This window comes from Dendropsophus ebraccatus, chromosome 3 (genome assembly GCF_027789765.1).
Source record: "Dendropsophus ebraccatus isolate aDenEbr1 chromosome 3, aDenEbr1.pat, whole genome shotgun sequence".
NCBI classification, from domain to species: Eukaryota; Metazoa; Chordata; class Amphibia; order Anura; family Hylidae; genus Dendropsophus; species Dendropsophus ebraccatus.
In genome coordinates this window covers 196,588,631-196,606,157 of record NC_091456.1, presented here as the reverse complement: position 1 = coordinate 196,606,157, position 17,527 = coordinate 196,588,631, and the positions used below count along the sequence as shown (strand labels likewise).

The 17,527-nt window shown below is 44.1% G+C and overlaps 1 protein-coding gene across 1 annotated transcript; it reads right to left on the bottom strand.

Moving 5' to 3' along the window:
* Positions 1–2,894: 2,894 nt before the first annotated feature.
* On the bottom strand, positions 2,895–8,246 carry LOC138787622 (oocyte zinc finger protein XlCOF22-like). Its single transcript, XM_069964962.1, has 2 exons — positions 8,030–8,246; positions 2,895–4,027 (listed from the first exon to the last, which is right to left on the bottom strand). The coding sequence occupies exons 1-2, from the start codon at positions 8,244–8,246 to the stop codon at positions 3,468–3,470; spliced, it is 777 nt and encodes a 258-aa protein (XP_069821063.1). The 3' UTR covers positions 2,895–3,467.
* Between the last annotated feature and the right edge of the window lie 9,281 nt (positions 8,247–17,527).

Here is a 17,527-nt window from a genome sequence, read left to right as displayed (position 1 = left end):
CATACTGACTACAAGATGCTGGGAAAGCTGGGTGACCTCCATCATACTGAGTATAAGATGCTGGAAAGCTCGGTTACCGCCATCATACTGAGTTTAGGATACTGGGAAAGCTGGGTGACCACCTTATACTGAGTATAAGATGCTGGAAAGCTGGGTGACCTCCATCATACTGAGTATAAAAAGCTGGGTGACCACCTTATACTGAGTATAAGATGCTGTGAAAGCCGGGTGACCTCCACTATACTGACTAAAAGATGCTGGGTGACCTCCATCATACTGAGTATAAGATGCTGGGAAAGTTGAGTGACCTCCATCATACTGAGTATAAGATGGTGGGAAAGCTGAGTGACCTCCATCATACTGAGTACAAGATGCGGGGAAAGCTGAGTGACCTCCATCAAACTGAGTATAAGATGCTGGGAAAGCTGAGTGACCTCCATCATACTGAGTATAAGATGCGGGGAAAGCTGAGTGACCTCCATCATACTGAGTATAAGATGCTGGGAAAGCTGAGTGACCTCCATCATACTGAGTATAAGATGGTGGGAAAGTTGAGTGACCTCCATCATACTGAGTATAAGATGGTGGGAAAGCTGAGTGACCTCCATCATACTGAGTACAAGATGCGGGGAAAGCTGAGTGACCTCCATCAAACTGAGTATAAGATGCTGGGAAAGCTGAGTGACCTCCATCATACTGAGTATAAGATGCGGGGAAAGCTGAGTGACCTCCATCATACTGAGTATAAGATGCTGGGAAAGCTGAGTGACCTCCATCATACTGAGTACAAGATGCGGGGAAAGCTTGGTGACCTCCATCATACTGAGTATAAGATGGTGGGAAACTGAGTGACCTCCATCATACTGAGTATAAGATGCTGGGAAAGCTGAGTGACCTCCATCATACTGAGTATAAGATGGTGGGAAAGCTGAGTGACCTCCATCATACTGACTACAAGATGCGGGGAAAGCTGAGTGACCTCCATCATACTGACTACAAGATGCGGGGAAAGCTGAGTGACCTCCATCATACTGACTACAATACAAGATAAACATCCTCTAATATAATATGCTGCAAGCTGCCACAACCTAGGTTTTGGTACAGGACCAGGGGCCGAATGTGGGTTTTGTTGTTATAGATCAATCCCCGTAGATGATGTGCCAGGTGCTGGGTGGCTTGCTCGATTTCACAGTAAAACATTTCCCACATTCTCATGAAAGTTAACAAAAGCTTCTATTTCAGAGTAAAACATTTCCCGCATTCCGAACACAGTGGAAGCTACGCCCCTATTTCTCTCTCCGCACAATACTGATAATTCCAGCAAAATCATGAGGGAAAATGGGGGCGTAGCTTCCACCGTGAAATATTGGAAGGGGGAGGGGGAATTTATCATGTGATTATTCAGTTGTTTCACCTGTCTAGGACACCATGTGAACTATGAGATCATCTGCAATATGTAATGTGATTGGGCGCTCGTTTGTAAGGGGGCTCCATGGGCAGGCTGAAGTTGTCCATTCCGTCCTAGGAAAATTTTCTGAATAAACTGAGCTTTCCGGAACTCCTCCGAGAGACTCCATAATACAGCAATGTGTGCGTCTCTCCCCAGCTGGCCACCAAGGGGGTTGTCATGGTAACTGATTTGGTTCTCACAGGTAACTGAGTTAGGCTCCGGGCCTACCTAATGCTCTGCAGCTGATGTCTCTCTGATCTCCCGATACTGTCATCGCCAAGAATAAAACGTTCTGCATTGAGCACAAATCTCTCGCTGATCGGCCCGGGTTTGCGCGGAGAGATAACTGTTGGCTATACACAGTTATTGAAGGTGTATGGGCATCTTAAAGAGGACCTGTCACCCCCTGTGCCGGGGTGACAGGCTCCCGACCCCCTGGTAGAGCCGGGTCCCGCTTCTTGATCCGGTCTGGTGACGAGATTTCGTCGCACGCTCCTGAGATGAGTCCAATGCCAATAGAGAATGTATGGCGAGTCCGATGCTCCATTCATTCTCTGAGCATCGGACTCATCTCAGGAGCGCGCGCGCGCAGGCTTCGGGCGCTGAGATCTCAGTCACCGGACCGGATCAAGAAGTGGGACCCGGCGCGATCAGGCAAGTATAGGGGGCTCTAGCGGGGTGTCGGGAGCCTGTCACCCCGGCACTGGGGGTGACAGGTTCAATTTAAAGGGGTAGTTCACCACAAAAAAAAAAAATCAGATCAACTGGTCCCAGAAATTTGTAATTTACTTCTTTTTAAAAATCTCCAATCATCCAGTACTTATTAGCTGCCGTATATCCTGCAGGAAATGGTGTATTCTCAAGTCTTCCATTACTTATCAGCTTCTGTGTGTCCTGCAGGAAGTTGTGAATGCTCAACAGTCTTCCAGTCCTTATCAGCAGCTGTATGTTCTGCAGGAAGTGCTGTATGCTTTCCAGTCTAACACAGTGCTCTCTGCTGCCTTCTCTGTCCATATCAGGAACTGTCCAGAGCAGCAGCAAATCCCTATAGAAAACCTCTCCTGCTCTGGAAAGTTCCTGACATGGACAGAGGTGGCAGCAAGGAGCACTGTGTCAGACTGGAGAGAATACACCACTTCCTGCAGGGCATACAGTAGCTGATAGTAGTGGAAGACTAGTGGCACTAGTTTATTTAAAAGAAAACATTTTTTGGTGAACCACCCCTTTAAAGAGGAGCAGTCACATGAAAAAAAACTTTTGATATGTTTGACATTTTGATAAGTCGGGGTCTGAGTGTTCACAGCACGACTAATTGGGATATCAAATCAGGAGAAGTCTGTCCCCTCCCACCTCTGTGTCACGTAAGGAGATAGCACAATGATGTCTACTTATTGGTTGTGTTCTGATTTCTCAAACCCTGACCGATCAATACTTTTGTCTCTCTGACACTTTTAATTTGGTGACAGGTACCTGTTAACATTAATAGGACTCCGTGGGATCGGCACTCTCCCATAGATGACTGTGTCACAGGAAAACATTTCCCACATTCCAGCATAAAATGGCTTCTCCCTTGTGTAAGTTCTCAGATCTTTAATAAGATTTCATTTCAGGGTAAAACATTTCCCACATGCTAAGGCTATGTTCACACAAGCAGGTTTTTTTATTGCAATTATATAAATAAATAGAGGAAAGACCGAGACATAGCCTCGATATTCCAAATTCCTGGCTTTGTAGTCACTGAATGCAATAATAAAAAAAAAATCTGAATGCGTGAAAGAACCTGTCACATGACAATGACTCCTCTCCGGAGTCCTGTGATGGTCAACCAGTCTGATGTCACATATTTCACCTTCAGCATAACATGGCTTCTCCCTGTGTGAATTCTTACATGAAGCTTCTCCACTTGTATCTTCTCCTCGTTTGTGTGATTTGGAATTTAGATGGTGAGCCCCATTGTGGACAGGGAGCGATGACATGCGCTGTGGAATATGTTGGCGCTATATAACAAAAGGAATTATCATTCCAAACACAAGAACGTCTTCTCCCTTGTGTGAGTTCTTTGATGTCCAACAAGTCTAGATTTCACAGCAAAAGATTTCCCACATTCTGCACATGGAAATGGCTTCTGTCCTGTGTGAAGAATTCGATGTTCAGCAAGCCTTGATTTCACAATGAAACACTTGCCGCATTCTAGACATGAAAAGGGCTTCTCCCCTGTGTGACGTCTCTGATGTATAACAAGATCCGACTTTTGGATAAAACTCTTCCCACATTCTGAACATAAAAATGGCTTCTCCCCTGTGTGAATTCTCAGATGTTTTACAAGAACTGATTTCCGAGTAAAACATTTCCCACATTCTGAACACAAATGGGGCCTCTTCTTTTGTTGCTTATCAAACAGAGAAGAGTCAGAAGATGGGACTGGTTTAGTCGGGGGAGAAAAATTATGTTTGTTTTGAAAGGCCAAAAATGCATTCGAGATATAGAAATGTTCTTTATATGCCTCTTGTGGGATAAAACCATCGACTTTGAAATCCAAAGATATGAGACGTCCCTCTTGTCTCCGGGTGCCTTCATCTGCCAAGAACAACACAGATATCACAATAAGAGGAAATTTTAATAATTGAACAGTTTGGGTGATTCTGCTCACAACAATAATAAATGTTTATTTTTATTTATAAAATGAGAAGGGGGGGGGGTGATTTAATGTTTTAATATAGGAAGGGGGTTCTTTCATTTAATAATATTTTTTTTTATTGTACTTTGTAGTGCCCCTAGGGGACTTCTATGATCACAGCACTGACATACACTCACCGGCCACTTTATTAGGTACATCCGCAGTTCTGTGGGCGGAAATGCCTTGTTGATGCCAGAGGTCAGAGGAGAATGGGCAGACTGGTTCGAGCTGATAGAAAGGCAACAGTGACTAAAATAGCCAACCGTTACAGCCAAGGTAGGCAGAAGAGCATCTCTGAACGCACAGTACCTCCAACTTTGAGGCAGATGGGCTACAGCAGCAGAAGACCACACCGGGTGCCACTCCGCTCAGCTAAGAACAGGAAACTGAGGCTACAATTTGCACAAGCTCATCGAAATTGGACAGTAGAAGATTGGAAAAACGTTGCCTGGTCTGATGAGTCTCGATTTCTGCTTGAACATGACAATGAGTTCACTGTACTCAAATGGCCTCCACAGTCACCAGATCTCAATCCAATAGAGCATCTTTGGGATGTGGTGGAACGGGAGATTGGCATCATGGATGTGCAGCCGACAAATCTGCGGCAACTGTGTGATGCCATCATGTCACTATGGACCAAAATCTCTGAGGAAGCTTCCAGCACCTTGTTGTATCTATGCCGCGAAGAATTGAGGCAGTTCTGAAGGCAAAAGGGGGTCCAACCCGTTACTAGCATGGTGTACCTAATAAAGTGGCCGGTGAGTGTATGTACTGCATTGATCTCTGAGATCGGTGCTCCATTCCTAAGGGCTGTTGGAGCCCATAGAGAAGGATTACTGAGCCGGGATCAGCGCCTTTAAGCAGACGAGGGCTTTTTTTTGTTTTTTTTTTGCAGGACAAAAAGACCTTTTTAATGACCTACTTCATTTTTTTATGAAACATACTGCAAAGCGGGGAAGGGGGGAGAGGAGAATCGAAAAATATTTTTTAAATAAACCTCTGCTCCTACAAAGTATGACCTGTTATTCCATAGGTCGGTACGATTACAGAGACATCCGGTCTGACAACATGTTATTCTGTAGGTCGGTACGATTACAGCAACATCCAGTATGACGGCAGGTTATTCTGTAGGTCGGTACGATTACAGCTACATACGACATGTTATTCTATAGGTCGGTACGATTACAGCTACATACGACATGTTATTCATCCAATACGGCATGTTATTATTATTACAGCGACATCCAGTATGACGGTATTCTATAGGTCGATACGATTACAGTGACATCCGGTATGATGACGTTATTCTGCAGGTCGATATGATTACAGTGAGATCCGATATGACATGTTATTTTGTAGGTCGGTACAATTACAGCAACAGCCAGTATGACGACATGTTATTCTATAGGTCGGTACGATTACATCACCATCCAGTATGACGACTAGGGATGGTCCGAACCTGCCGAGGTTCGGGTTCGTATGAACCTAAACTCTCGGCAATGATTCCCGCTGTCTTTCACCTCCATGAAAAGGCTGGATACAGCGGGAGGCCCGCCTGGAAAACTGGGATACAGCCTATGGCTATATGCCAGTTTTCCAGGAGGTCCTCTGGCTGTATCCACCCGCTGCACGGAGTGGGCAGACAGCGGGAATCATTGCCGAGAGTTCAGGTTCGTACGAACCCGAACCTCGGCAGGTTCGGACCATCCCTAATGACGACGTGTTATTCTGTAGGTCGGTACGATTACAGCGACATCCAGTATGACATGTTATTCTGTAGGTCGGTACGATTCCAACGACATCCAGTATGACCTGTTATTCTGTAGGTCGGTTCGATTACAGCGACATCCAGGATGATTACATATTATTCTGTAGGTCGGTACAATAACAGTGACATCCAGTATGAGATGTTATTCTATAGGTCGGTACGATTACAGCAACATCCGTTATGACGACATGTTATTCTGTAGGTCGGTATGATTACAGCGACATCCAGTATGATGACTTATTATTCTGTGGGTTGATACAATAACAGTGACATCCAGTATGACATGTTATTCTGTAGGTCGGTACGATTACAGTGACATCCTGTATGACAACATGTTATTTTGTAGGTCGATACGATTACAGCGACATCCATTATGACCTGTTATTCTGTAGGTTGGTGTGATTACAGCGACATCCAGTATGACATGTTATTCCATAGGTCAGTACGATTACACCAACATCCAATATGACATGTTATTCTGTAGGTCGGTATGATTACACCGACATCCAGTATGACATGTTATTCTATAGGTCGGTACGATTACAGCGACATCCAGTATGACCTGTTATTCTGTAGGTCGGTGTGATTACAGCGACATCCAGTATGACCTGTTATTCTGTAGGTCGGTACGATTACAGTGACATCCTGTATGACAACATGTTATTTTGTAGGTCGGTACCATTACAGCGACATCCATTATGACCTGTTATTCTGTAGGTCGGTACGATTACAGCATCATGAAAGTTCAAATCTCGGCACTCACCATTTTCATGCTTCAAGAAATCTTTTATTGCAGAAAATTCATCAGGCTTTTTTACAGCGGAAAAAAAAAAAAAAAACAGGACGTTTCGGCATCAAGCCTTCCTCAACTGTTCCTCAACTTGACGCCAAAACGTCCTGTATTTTACCGCTGTAAAAAAACCTGATGAATTTTCTACAATAAAAGATTTCTTGAAGCTTGAAAATGGTGAGTGCCGAGATTTGAACTTTCATGATGCTGTAGGAATCCTTTCCTACTACGAGCACCACCCTCGACACAGATGTGCCGCCCAAAAAGAATTTCTTTGGTACGATTACAGCGACATCCAGTATGACCTGTTATTCTGTAGGTCGGTACGATTACAGCGACATCCAATATGACGACATGTTATTCTGTAGGTCGGTACGATTACAGCGACATCCAGTATGGCATTATTCTGTAGGTCGGTACGATTACGGCGACATCCAGTATGGCATTATTCTGTAGGTCGGTACGATTACAGCGACATCCAATATGACGACACATTATTCTGTAGGTCGGTACGATTACAGCGACATCCAATATGACGACACATTATTCTGTAGGTCGGTACGATTACAGCTACATACGACATGTTATTCTGTAGGTCGGTACGATTTATAGCAATGGGCAGTTTATATACTTTTTCAGCTTTTTTACCAACTTTAAAAAACAAAGAACCCCTAGGTTTGAATTGGCAAATTCCGGCTTCTACAACCTCGTCATAGTTTCATAGTTTCAGGGCTTTTTCCATTCCATTTTATCTAATATATGATATCACAAAAGATCTGCATTTTTTTTTTTTTTTTTAGTTTACGCTGATCTCCGTAATTTTTTTTAATAATTCAGACAATTCTGCACACGGCGATATCAAATATTTATTTGTAAAGTTTTTTTAATTTGAAAAATGGGGAGGGGGGTTGATTTTAACTTTTAATTGGGAAGGTTTTTTAGGTACTTTATTTTTTCCATACCGTTTAAGCTCCCCTAGGGGACTATAAGTAATCATTAGATTGCATATACTGATTAATGCGTAGCATTGATCAGTTAGATCGGTGCTCTACTGATTAATTCTGCCTGAGGCAGAGAGACTGAGGCTGCTACGAAAGGTAAGTATAACCCTCTGGCAGCCCTTGTAACCGATCGACATTCTGTGCAGCTGGGGTGCCGATCAGAACCCTGAAAGGTTCAATACTTGCCAGGGCTCTCTGTGAATGCTGCCATTAATATTTATTACAGCATGCACAGGGTTACTATCTCAGGATTGGACTACAGCTGACACCCACTACATATAGCATGGGCTCAGAATAGTTACAGCCAGTGACTGAGGAAAACTTGTGAGTGGTCACTACTCACCTAGGCAGTTACTTGTAGTGATGTCTTCCTTATACTGCTCATCACTGCCGTCATCTGTCTCCTCTTCTTTTACCCTAATGTCTAAAGCATTATTATAATTCAAATCTTTCCATGTAGTGATGTCCTCTTTATAAAGCTCATCACTGCTGCCATCTGTCTCTTCTTTAACTATTATGTCTAGAGCATCAGTATAGTCCAGATCTTCCCCCTGATTCATAAGATGTGAGAGAAATATTGTAAAAGTCATCAGACAGGAGGAGAAGTCAGGTGGGATGTACAGATCATAGGGAACATCTCCATCTACCTGATCCTGATCCTGTGGGAGAAGAGGACGGGGACATCTCTCTGGCGCTGTTCTCTTACTGGATCTGACTGGAGGGAACACATACAGAGACTGAATTCATTCTTTCCATCCAGATAATACAGAGAGGAGGTGTGTATATAGTCCTGTCTATTACCTGCTGATGGGAGGGGCTGCTGATCCTCCAGCATCACATCCTTGTACTGATCCTTGTGTCCTTCTACATACTCCCACTCCTCCATGGAGAAATAGACCGCCACGTCCTGACACCTTATAGGAACCTGACACACACAATGATCACACAGTCATCCCCCCCACCCCTCCAGTGGTGTTACTGTATAATGTCCCAGCATTCCCAGCAGCCACAGTCTCACCTCTCCACTCAGCAGCTCCACCATCTTGTTGGTGACTTCTAGGATCTTCTCTTCCTCCATTTCCTCATGTATCAGGGGCCCCGGGATTGGGCTCAGGGTTCTTCCCCATCCTTCACACCCAGGGGCCCCACAGCGCCCACTAGAGGACTTCTTCACTACTGTGTAATCCTGTGTATGGAGAGACACATTACTATCACTCCATCCATTCCCAGAATCCCTCACCTCTCCAGTCCTATCCATCTGTTATTCCATAGATAAGAATGATGTCATGATGACATCACTCCCAGAATCCCTCACCTCTCCAGTCCTATCCATCTGTTATTCCATAGATAAGAATGAGGTCATGATGACATCACTCCCAGAATCCCTCACCTCTCCAGTCCTATCCATCTGTTATTCCATAGATAAGAATGATGTCATGATGACATCACTCCCAGAATCCCTCACCTCCCCAGTCCTATCCATCTGTTATTCCATAGATAAGAATGATGTCATGATGACATCACTCCCAGAATCCCTCACCTCCCCAGTAAGCAGGAAGAGTATGTGTAGGGTGAGGGTTATTATCCTGTCGGCCATCTTGTCTCTGTCTCTCTCCATGGTTGATGGGTCGGTCTCTTATATAGAAGATATCAGCAGAGGATCCTGGAGGGAAGAGGAGGAGACAATGTAATGCGGCTCTAGATTCCTGGAGATAGAAATATACATGGACAGGAGGGGATATGGGGGAACATGGGAGGAGACAGTGTAATATATCTGGGGGATGAAGCTTCTCATAGACGTCACTTATATCTCGCTCTCCTGTTCCCTCCGCGGCTCCTGATAATGCAGCTCTGTTATATTCTCTGCAATAAGCTGCGGTGTAATACATCACATAACCTGAGGGAAATGGTGGCGCTGCTGTATATAGGAGAGAGCGGCCGGGATACAATCCCTGATACATATATATATATATACTGTACCTCCAGCTGCAGATACAGGAGCCGTGTGCTTCCCCTGTGCTTCCAGGACCTGCCATGATGTCACAGTCATGTGATCAGTCACATGGAGGAGGAGGAGTCACATGATCAGGGGCTGCTGCTCAGTGTATGCAGGACTCTGCTGTGCTGGATGAGCTGAAGTGATGTGTATGCAGCAGAGCTGTGTGTGTGTGATGTGTGTGGAGCAGAGCTGTGTGTGTGATGTGTATGCAGCAGAGCTGTGTATGTGTGTGGAGCAGAGCTGTGTGTAATGTACATGTAGCTGAGCTGTATATATGTGTAATGTACATGTAGCTGAGCTGTATATATGTGTGTAATGTACATGTAGCTGAGCTGTATATATGTGTAATGTACATGTAGCTGAGCTGTATATGTGTAATGTACATGTAGCTGAGCTGTATGTGTGTAATGTACATGTAGCTGAGCTGTATATATGTGTAATGTACATGTAGCTGAGCTGTATATGTGTAATGTACATGTAGCTGAGCTGTATATGTGTGTAATGTACATGTAGCTGAGCTGTATATGTGTAATGTACATGTAGCTGAGCTGTATGTGTGTAATGTACATGTAGCTGAGCTGTATATATGTAATGTACATGTAGCTGAGCTGTATATGTGTGTAATGTACATGTAGCTGAGCTGTATATGTGTAATGTACATGTAGCTGAGCTGTATATGTGTGTGATGTACATGTAGCTGAGCTGTATATGTGTAATGTACATGTAGCTGAGCTGTATATGTGTGATGTACATGTAGCTGAGCTGTATATGTGTAATGTACATGTAGCTGAGCTGTATATGTGTAATGTACATGTAGCTGAGCTGTATGTGTGTTTTTTACATGTAGCTGAGCTGTATATGTGTAATGTACATGTAGCTGAGCTGTATATGTGTGTAATGTACATGTAGCTGAGCTGTATATGTGTAATGTACATGTAGCTGAGCTGTATATGTGTAATGTACATGTAGCTGAGCTGTATATGTGTAATGTACATGTAGCTGAGCTGTATATGTGTGTAATGTACATGTAGCTGAGCTGTATGTATGTGTAATGTACATGTAGCTGAGCTGTATATGTGTGTAATGTACATGTAGCTGAGCTGTATGTGTGTAATGTACATGTAGCTGAGCTGTATATGTGTGTAATGTACATATAGCTGAGCTGTATGTGTGTAATGTAGCTGAGCTGTATGTGTGTAATGTACATGTAGCTGAGCTGTATATGTGTAATGTACATGTAGCTGAGCTGTATATGTGTAATGTACATGTAGCTGAGCTGTATATGTGTGTAATGTACATGTATCTGAGCTGTATATGTGTGTAATGTACATGTATCTGAGCTGTATATGTGTGTAATGTACATGTAGCTGAGCTGTATGTGTAAACAGTAGAGCTGTATGTGTGGTTTTTACGTGTAGCTGATTTCAATGTGTGGTGGAGCACCAAGTTGTTGGTAGTGCTGTACAGCTCAGCCAAAAGTGATATTGTTGTTGATGATAGTGCTAGTTCAGCACAAAGGTGTGATATTGGTATTTGCTTTATGTTGTGACCGGCTGTACTCCCCAGAAATGGTTGGTGACTTGCCGGGTTGTGATGGGCCCCCTGGGCTCTTGTCACAGCAGTCCTGAGTGGCAATTGACCCATCTGCAATAGAGGTAATACTTGGGTTGATGCAATACCTTTTGTGCTCATGAGGGTCAAGTTCTTCACCTACACAGTTTACTCCATTTGAATTGATGACAGGTAGGAAAATGCCTCTGGTATTTCCTAATGAACCAATTTTGTCGACACCACAGAAAGATGCCATCGCGAGAACTAAATGGCTACAGTTACTCCAAGAGAACCTGAAAACGATTCCACCTCATGCAGCATCTAGAATGCAGTGCATGGTACCTTTTGGAGCTTTTGTGATGATCAAAACCTTTAGGAAGAGTGGACCTTGGGAAAGTAACTGGGAAGGTCCTTTTGAAATCATTGACACAATGGGTCAGGTTATGATCCTAGTTCAAAGAAAGGCTAAGACAACTAAAAATACTCAGAGACAGCATAAGTTATGGATACATGTTGATCAGTGCAAACTGTATGTACCTGATTAAAGGGGTAGTGCGGCGCTAAAAAAATCACAGAATAACACACATTACAAAGTTATACAACTTTGTAATGTATGTTATGTCTGTGAATCGCCCCCTTCCCTGTGTCCCACCACCCCCGCACGTGTACCCGGAAGAGTTGGTGCATTATACATTACCTGATCCGTGTCGAGGGCCGTCCGCCATTTTGTGCTAAACGTCATCTTCGGACAGCCGGCCGAATCGCTGCCGCCCGTCCCCCCTCCGCCGCGTCACAACTGTGCTCAGCCGCGATTGGCTGAGCACAGTTATGCTCAGCCAATCGCAGCTGAGCATCGGATGACGCTGCAGAGGGCGGCCGGCATTCGGGACACACGGAGCTGTTCGCTGGCCGGCCAAAGAAGACGTCACTGAATGAGTGACAGGTGAGTATAGTGCACCACACTTCCGGGTACACGTGCGGGGGTGGTGGGACATGGGAAGGGGGCCATTCACAGACATAACATACATTACAAAGTTGTATAACTTTGTAATGTGTGTTATTCTGTGAATAATTCTTTACCGCCGCACTACCCCTTTAATGATACTGCGTGTCTTTACAGGTTAAACTTCTCAGAAGTAAAATGACTAATAAAAGTAATCTCCGGACGGAGCGAAATCTTCGAGAGGGAAGTCTATTTATACAAGATGCGATGAAGAGGTGTTTCCTAATAACACCAATACTCCTTATGGCTGGGTTCACACTACGTATATTTCAGTCAGTATTGTGGTCCTCATATTGCAACCAAAACCAGGAGTGGATTGAAAACACAGAAAGGCTCTGTTCACACAATGGTAAAATTGAGTGGATGGCCGCCATATAACAGTAAATAACGGCCATTATTTCAATATAACAGCCATTGTTTTAAAATAACAGCAAATATTTGCCATTAAATGGCGGCCATCCACTCAATTTCAACATTGTGTGAACAGAGCCTTTCTGTGTTTTTAATCCATTCCTGGTTTTGGTTGCAATATGAGGACCACAATACTGACTGAAATATACTTAGTGTGAACCCAGCCTATATTATTATCCATATGTACAATATATGAAGTACATCATTATTCTTCCAAACGATCTGCAAACGAACTCAAGGAATCAACTTGGAAGGAAATAGTCTCACGTAGATCTAGAGAAGTCATTGTTGATGATTTGTTGGAAGCGAGAGGCACTGATACTAATGACCTTGTGGGGAATCTTTGTGGTTGATATGAAGCTAAATGTTGCATAGAGATTCATTTAGAACATAATGCCACCATAGAAATGAACATAAAGGCCTAAGACTGGGTTTACACAATTTCAGGATAAATACATGCACAATAATCAGGAGTGTGGGAATGCACTCCAACAGGAACCTTATATTGGGGTTTAAGAGTTAAAGGGGAGGAAGCTCCACAATTTTCAGGGGATATTAATAATGATATGTTATCATCAGGTAAGGTAGGGAAATTTGGTACAAAACTACAAATTTCATATATCACCTGGTTCCAAAAGATCTTATATCAGAAGATGAAAAAGATTGGATAAAGGTATGGAGTTGGCAGATGGCTAAAGGAAATGCCCTTGTAACAGTTAATCTTAAATTTATAGCAACAGGGTAAGAGGAGGAGGGTTATGTGCACTCTTGCCCCAATAACCCCCAGCTGCTCCAGTCCCCTTGTGTGCCCCCCAACTGCCCCAGTCCCCCTGTGTCCCCCCAGTCTGCCCCAGTGCCCCTGAGTCACCCCCAGTTTGCCCAGTGCCCCTGAGCCACCCCCAGTGCCCCTGAATCACCCCCAGTCTGCCCAGTGCCCCTGAGCCACCCCCAGTGCCCCTGAGTCACCCCCAGTCTGCCCAGTGCCCCTTAGTCACCCCAGTGCCCCTGGGTCACCCCCAGTCTGCCCAGTGCCCCTGAGTCTGCCCCAGTGCCCCTGAGTCACCCCCAGTCTGCCCGGTGCCCCTGAGTCACCTTCAGTCTGCCCCAGTGCCCCTGAGTCCCCCCCAGTCCCCCCTGTGTCACCCCCAGCCCCCCTTCAGTCACCCCCAGCTGCCCCAGTCCCCCTCCGTCACCTTCAGTCCCCCTTCAGTCACCCCCCCAGCCTGACCCAATCCCCCTTCAGTCACACCCAGCTCCCTCAGTAACCCGTCATCTATAGCTGGATTACTACTACACCCCTCATCTATACTTGTACTACTACACCCCTCATCTTTACCTGTACTACTACACCCTTCATCTATACCTGTACTACTACAGCCCACATCTATACCTGTACTACTAATCCCCCTCATCTGTACTACTAATACACCCCTCATTTATACCTGTACTACCACAACCCTCATCTTTGCCTGTACTACTACTACTAATCCCCCTCATCTGTATTACTAATACACCCCTCATCTTTACCTGTACTACTACACCCCTTATCCACTATACCTCCACTACTACACCCTACCTAGATTGAGGCACAAAGAAGATCTCCTATACTATATCGAGGCACAGAGGGGGCTTGTCTACTACATGGGGAGCACTGTTACACTGGGAAGCAATACAGTTGTTGTCTCAAACGTCATTAAAATAGTATCTGACGCTGCATGGAGAAAAATGTTCTGTTTATTTAGCAAAAAAAAAAAATAGAGATTTAAATCGAGAATCGTCTAAAAAATTTTAAAAATCAAGATTTTATTTTTTGGCCATATCGCCCAGCCCTACTAGTGACACAACATTAACATGGTCAAAAGGGAGAATTCCCTTAGGTAGGTTTGTCTACAGACTTACTGGTGTAATCCATAATGGTCAAATTGGGAGTGTTAGCTGGGACAGACAATATCTTATGTTTCGTCAGGAACATCTTTCTCAAAAAGATTTAGGTCTATATGAATGTTGTGCTATAAAGGGAGATACATATATTATCAAGTATTGTGATACAGTTAATGTGTGGTCTCCCAAGGATAATAAGTGTACTGACACAAGGGTCAAACCATCCAATCCATTTCAAATTAACCATATCCAAACCAAGCCATTGTTACGGAAAGGATCGTTTGCCACCATTGTTTGGACATTTAATATCACTGATTGGGAAATATCTTCCACTTATCCCCAGTGTAAACCACATCTTCATAACATGGAAGAGGGTTCGGACAACATGCAACTAAAACCACCAAAAAGAGACGAGGAGCAGTAGAAAGAGTTCTAGGAGGATTGGAAACCATGGACATTAATACCCTGAAAACAGATTTAAGTTCCATAGGATCTATTAGTAGTAAGGGACTAGCTGTGCAAAAAGGGCTGAACTAGCTCGTTGAAAGTATGATTCTAGATACAGCTAAGGTATTGGGATCCTCAGTGTCTCATCTTCAGGAGGTTTCCCTTGGATTAATAGAAAGTCAAGAAGAGACGCAAGTCTTGAGGGCTTGTCTAGAGATCCAAGTGGAGTATTCAACTAACCTGATGATGATCACTCAAGCTTTGCAAGGTGGCATCGCACCTTTTACGTCTATTGAGAAATTTACCCAAACGTTATGGCTTCAGCTTAAGACACATGGAGTTATGGGTAAATAAGTGGAACGGCTGTGATGAAGAGGTTTGTATTGGTGTAACGCCTGGAGTCTTGGATCCACTCAACTGTCACTAGCGATGGTGGTAACCGCACCAGGGAGCGGAGTCTAAGGGGCCGCTGGTTTTCACCAGAGCCCGCTGCAAGGCGGGATGGACTTGCTGCGGCAGGCGACCCCCAGGTTGGTACCCCTGGCTTGGTTGCTAGTGACAGCAGGCGAGGCGTGGCAGGAGCAGTAGGCAGATGGTAATGCAGGCAGAGGTCTGTAGGCGTAATTGCAGGTGGCAGGCAGAGCTCAGGAACAATGAGTAAGCAGCGGACAGGGTCTAGGGACCGGGACAGTGGACAGGGACTAGGAACAAGGACTGAGGTCAGGAACAACAGGGAGCTGGGCCAAACGCTATGGGAAGCATGTAGAGGCTCCAAGACCTGTGGTGGGGTATGCTGGGATTATATAGGGAGTGACAGAGCAACTACCAATTAAGGGCGGACTGGCCCTTAAAATCTGAGGCAGCCGGCGCGCGCGCGCCCTAGGAGGCGGGGACGCGCGCTCCGGCTGGGACAGACAGAGACAGGAGCGGGGCGAGGTAAGGCGCCCCCCGGGGCCAAACTAGTGGCAGCGCCTGGTCCCTGCACATGGACCCCGGCGGCTGCATGAGGCAGGGGAAAGTTGCGGCGGCGGCCCGGAGCACAGGACGCCTCCGCAGCCGTGACAATTGGCTCCTCATTAATACCAATAACTGGGAATGAACAGTCACTCGTACCTGTCACAGTATTAGGTATTCCTGTTAGTGATACACAGGTCATTCTCTATCACTTACAATACACACAGTTTGTAGTTGAGGGGGATGATTTGGTACAATTAGACTTATCATCATGTCTGCACTTTGATTGTAAAATCATTTGTTTAATGGGTCAAGACAAGGTTATCCATCATTCTTGCTATCACAATCAGACATCATGCCAGGCAAGAGTTGAGACGGTGACATCTATCAATGATCTCCTAACTCAGGTAGTATTGTGGAAAGTCTGTTTCCAGGTGATGTTGGAAGAGGAAGTGGTAACAGCATTTTTTAACACTTGTATTTATAGAGAGACTTTATCTAGAGGATTATATTGTATAGAAGGTGATGTAAAAGCCATAGAGATACAGGGGAAAAAAATCAGTGTAGCGTCTCTCCCTACAGAACATCTCAGGGCATTACCGATACAACTAATACTTAAATCAGTTCCCTTGGCAGAAATGGACGGAGGAGATAAAGAAGGAGAAAGGGTTATTGGAAATCTTAAAGAAACAATTAAAGAATGCTGATATTAAAAAAAAAAAAATTTAAAAAAAACCCAAATCCAACATGAATGGGATCAGATGTCAGGGTATAGTTGGTAGAAAAACTTAAAGAAATCTGTAGATATGTGGTCAAAAACTTCTGTGAATTCTGCTGCAGGAAACATATTATCTAATCCTATTGTAATTATTTCTATACTTGTATTATTGTATATTATTAATCAGATATTCCTGATGTATAGAATGAAAAAAATTGTATAATAAGGTAAAATTAGAGGTGAACAAAGAAGACAATATAATAAGGGAAATGGTGAAGAGAATCCAAAATACTAAACCTGTAAACAAATTGGAACAAGTTATACCACAAGCCAAGCAAAATAATACGATCCATGACAAAGTGTGACATGCGGTGACGGATGAATGTGATACGAATGGAGGAATGAATGGGTTTGCATGGAAATTATCTCCAAGCATAAAGAGGGGGAAATGTAAAAAAAAACCCTAATAACCTGTAACCCCATCTATAACATCTAACCTTATTAATGGCTGAACGGATCATATTATCCTTGGCATTAATGGAATCAAAATATTATTATCCCAAATGAAACATCCACTGGTTTCCATTATCATTCTCTTCCCTCATCTGACATTGAGTATAGGGCTGAACTTTCACCTAGTAGTTTTCTGACCTCTAAAATGGTGGACTGGAAGTCCTAATATAGTCGTGTCTTCAGGGTCACGTGGGTAATGTATGGATTATAACCAGATGTCACTACCTGTCCAGCCTTATCAATCCACTTGGAGCTTTGCCAGAATACTATTTTTGGGATATAAGTTGCACTGGGTGTAACCATATTTGGTGATCAAAATGTATATATTCACGTCCAAAAGGATATATAAGGCGAGGGATTTAGG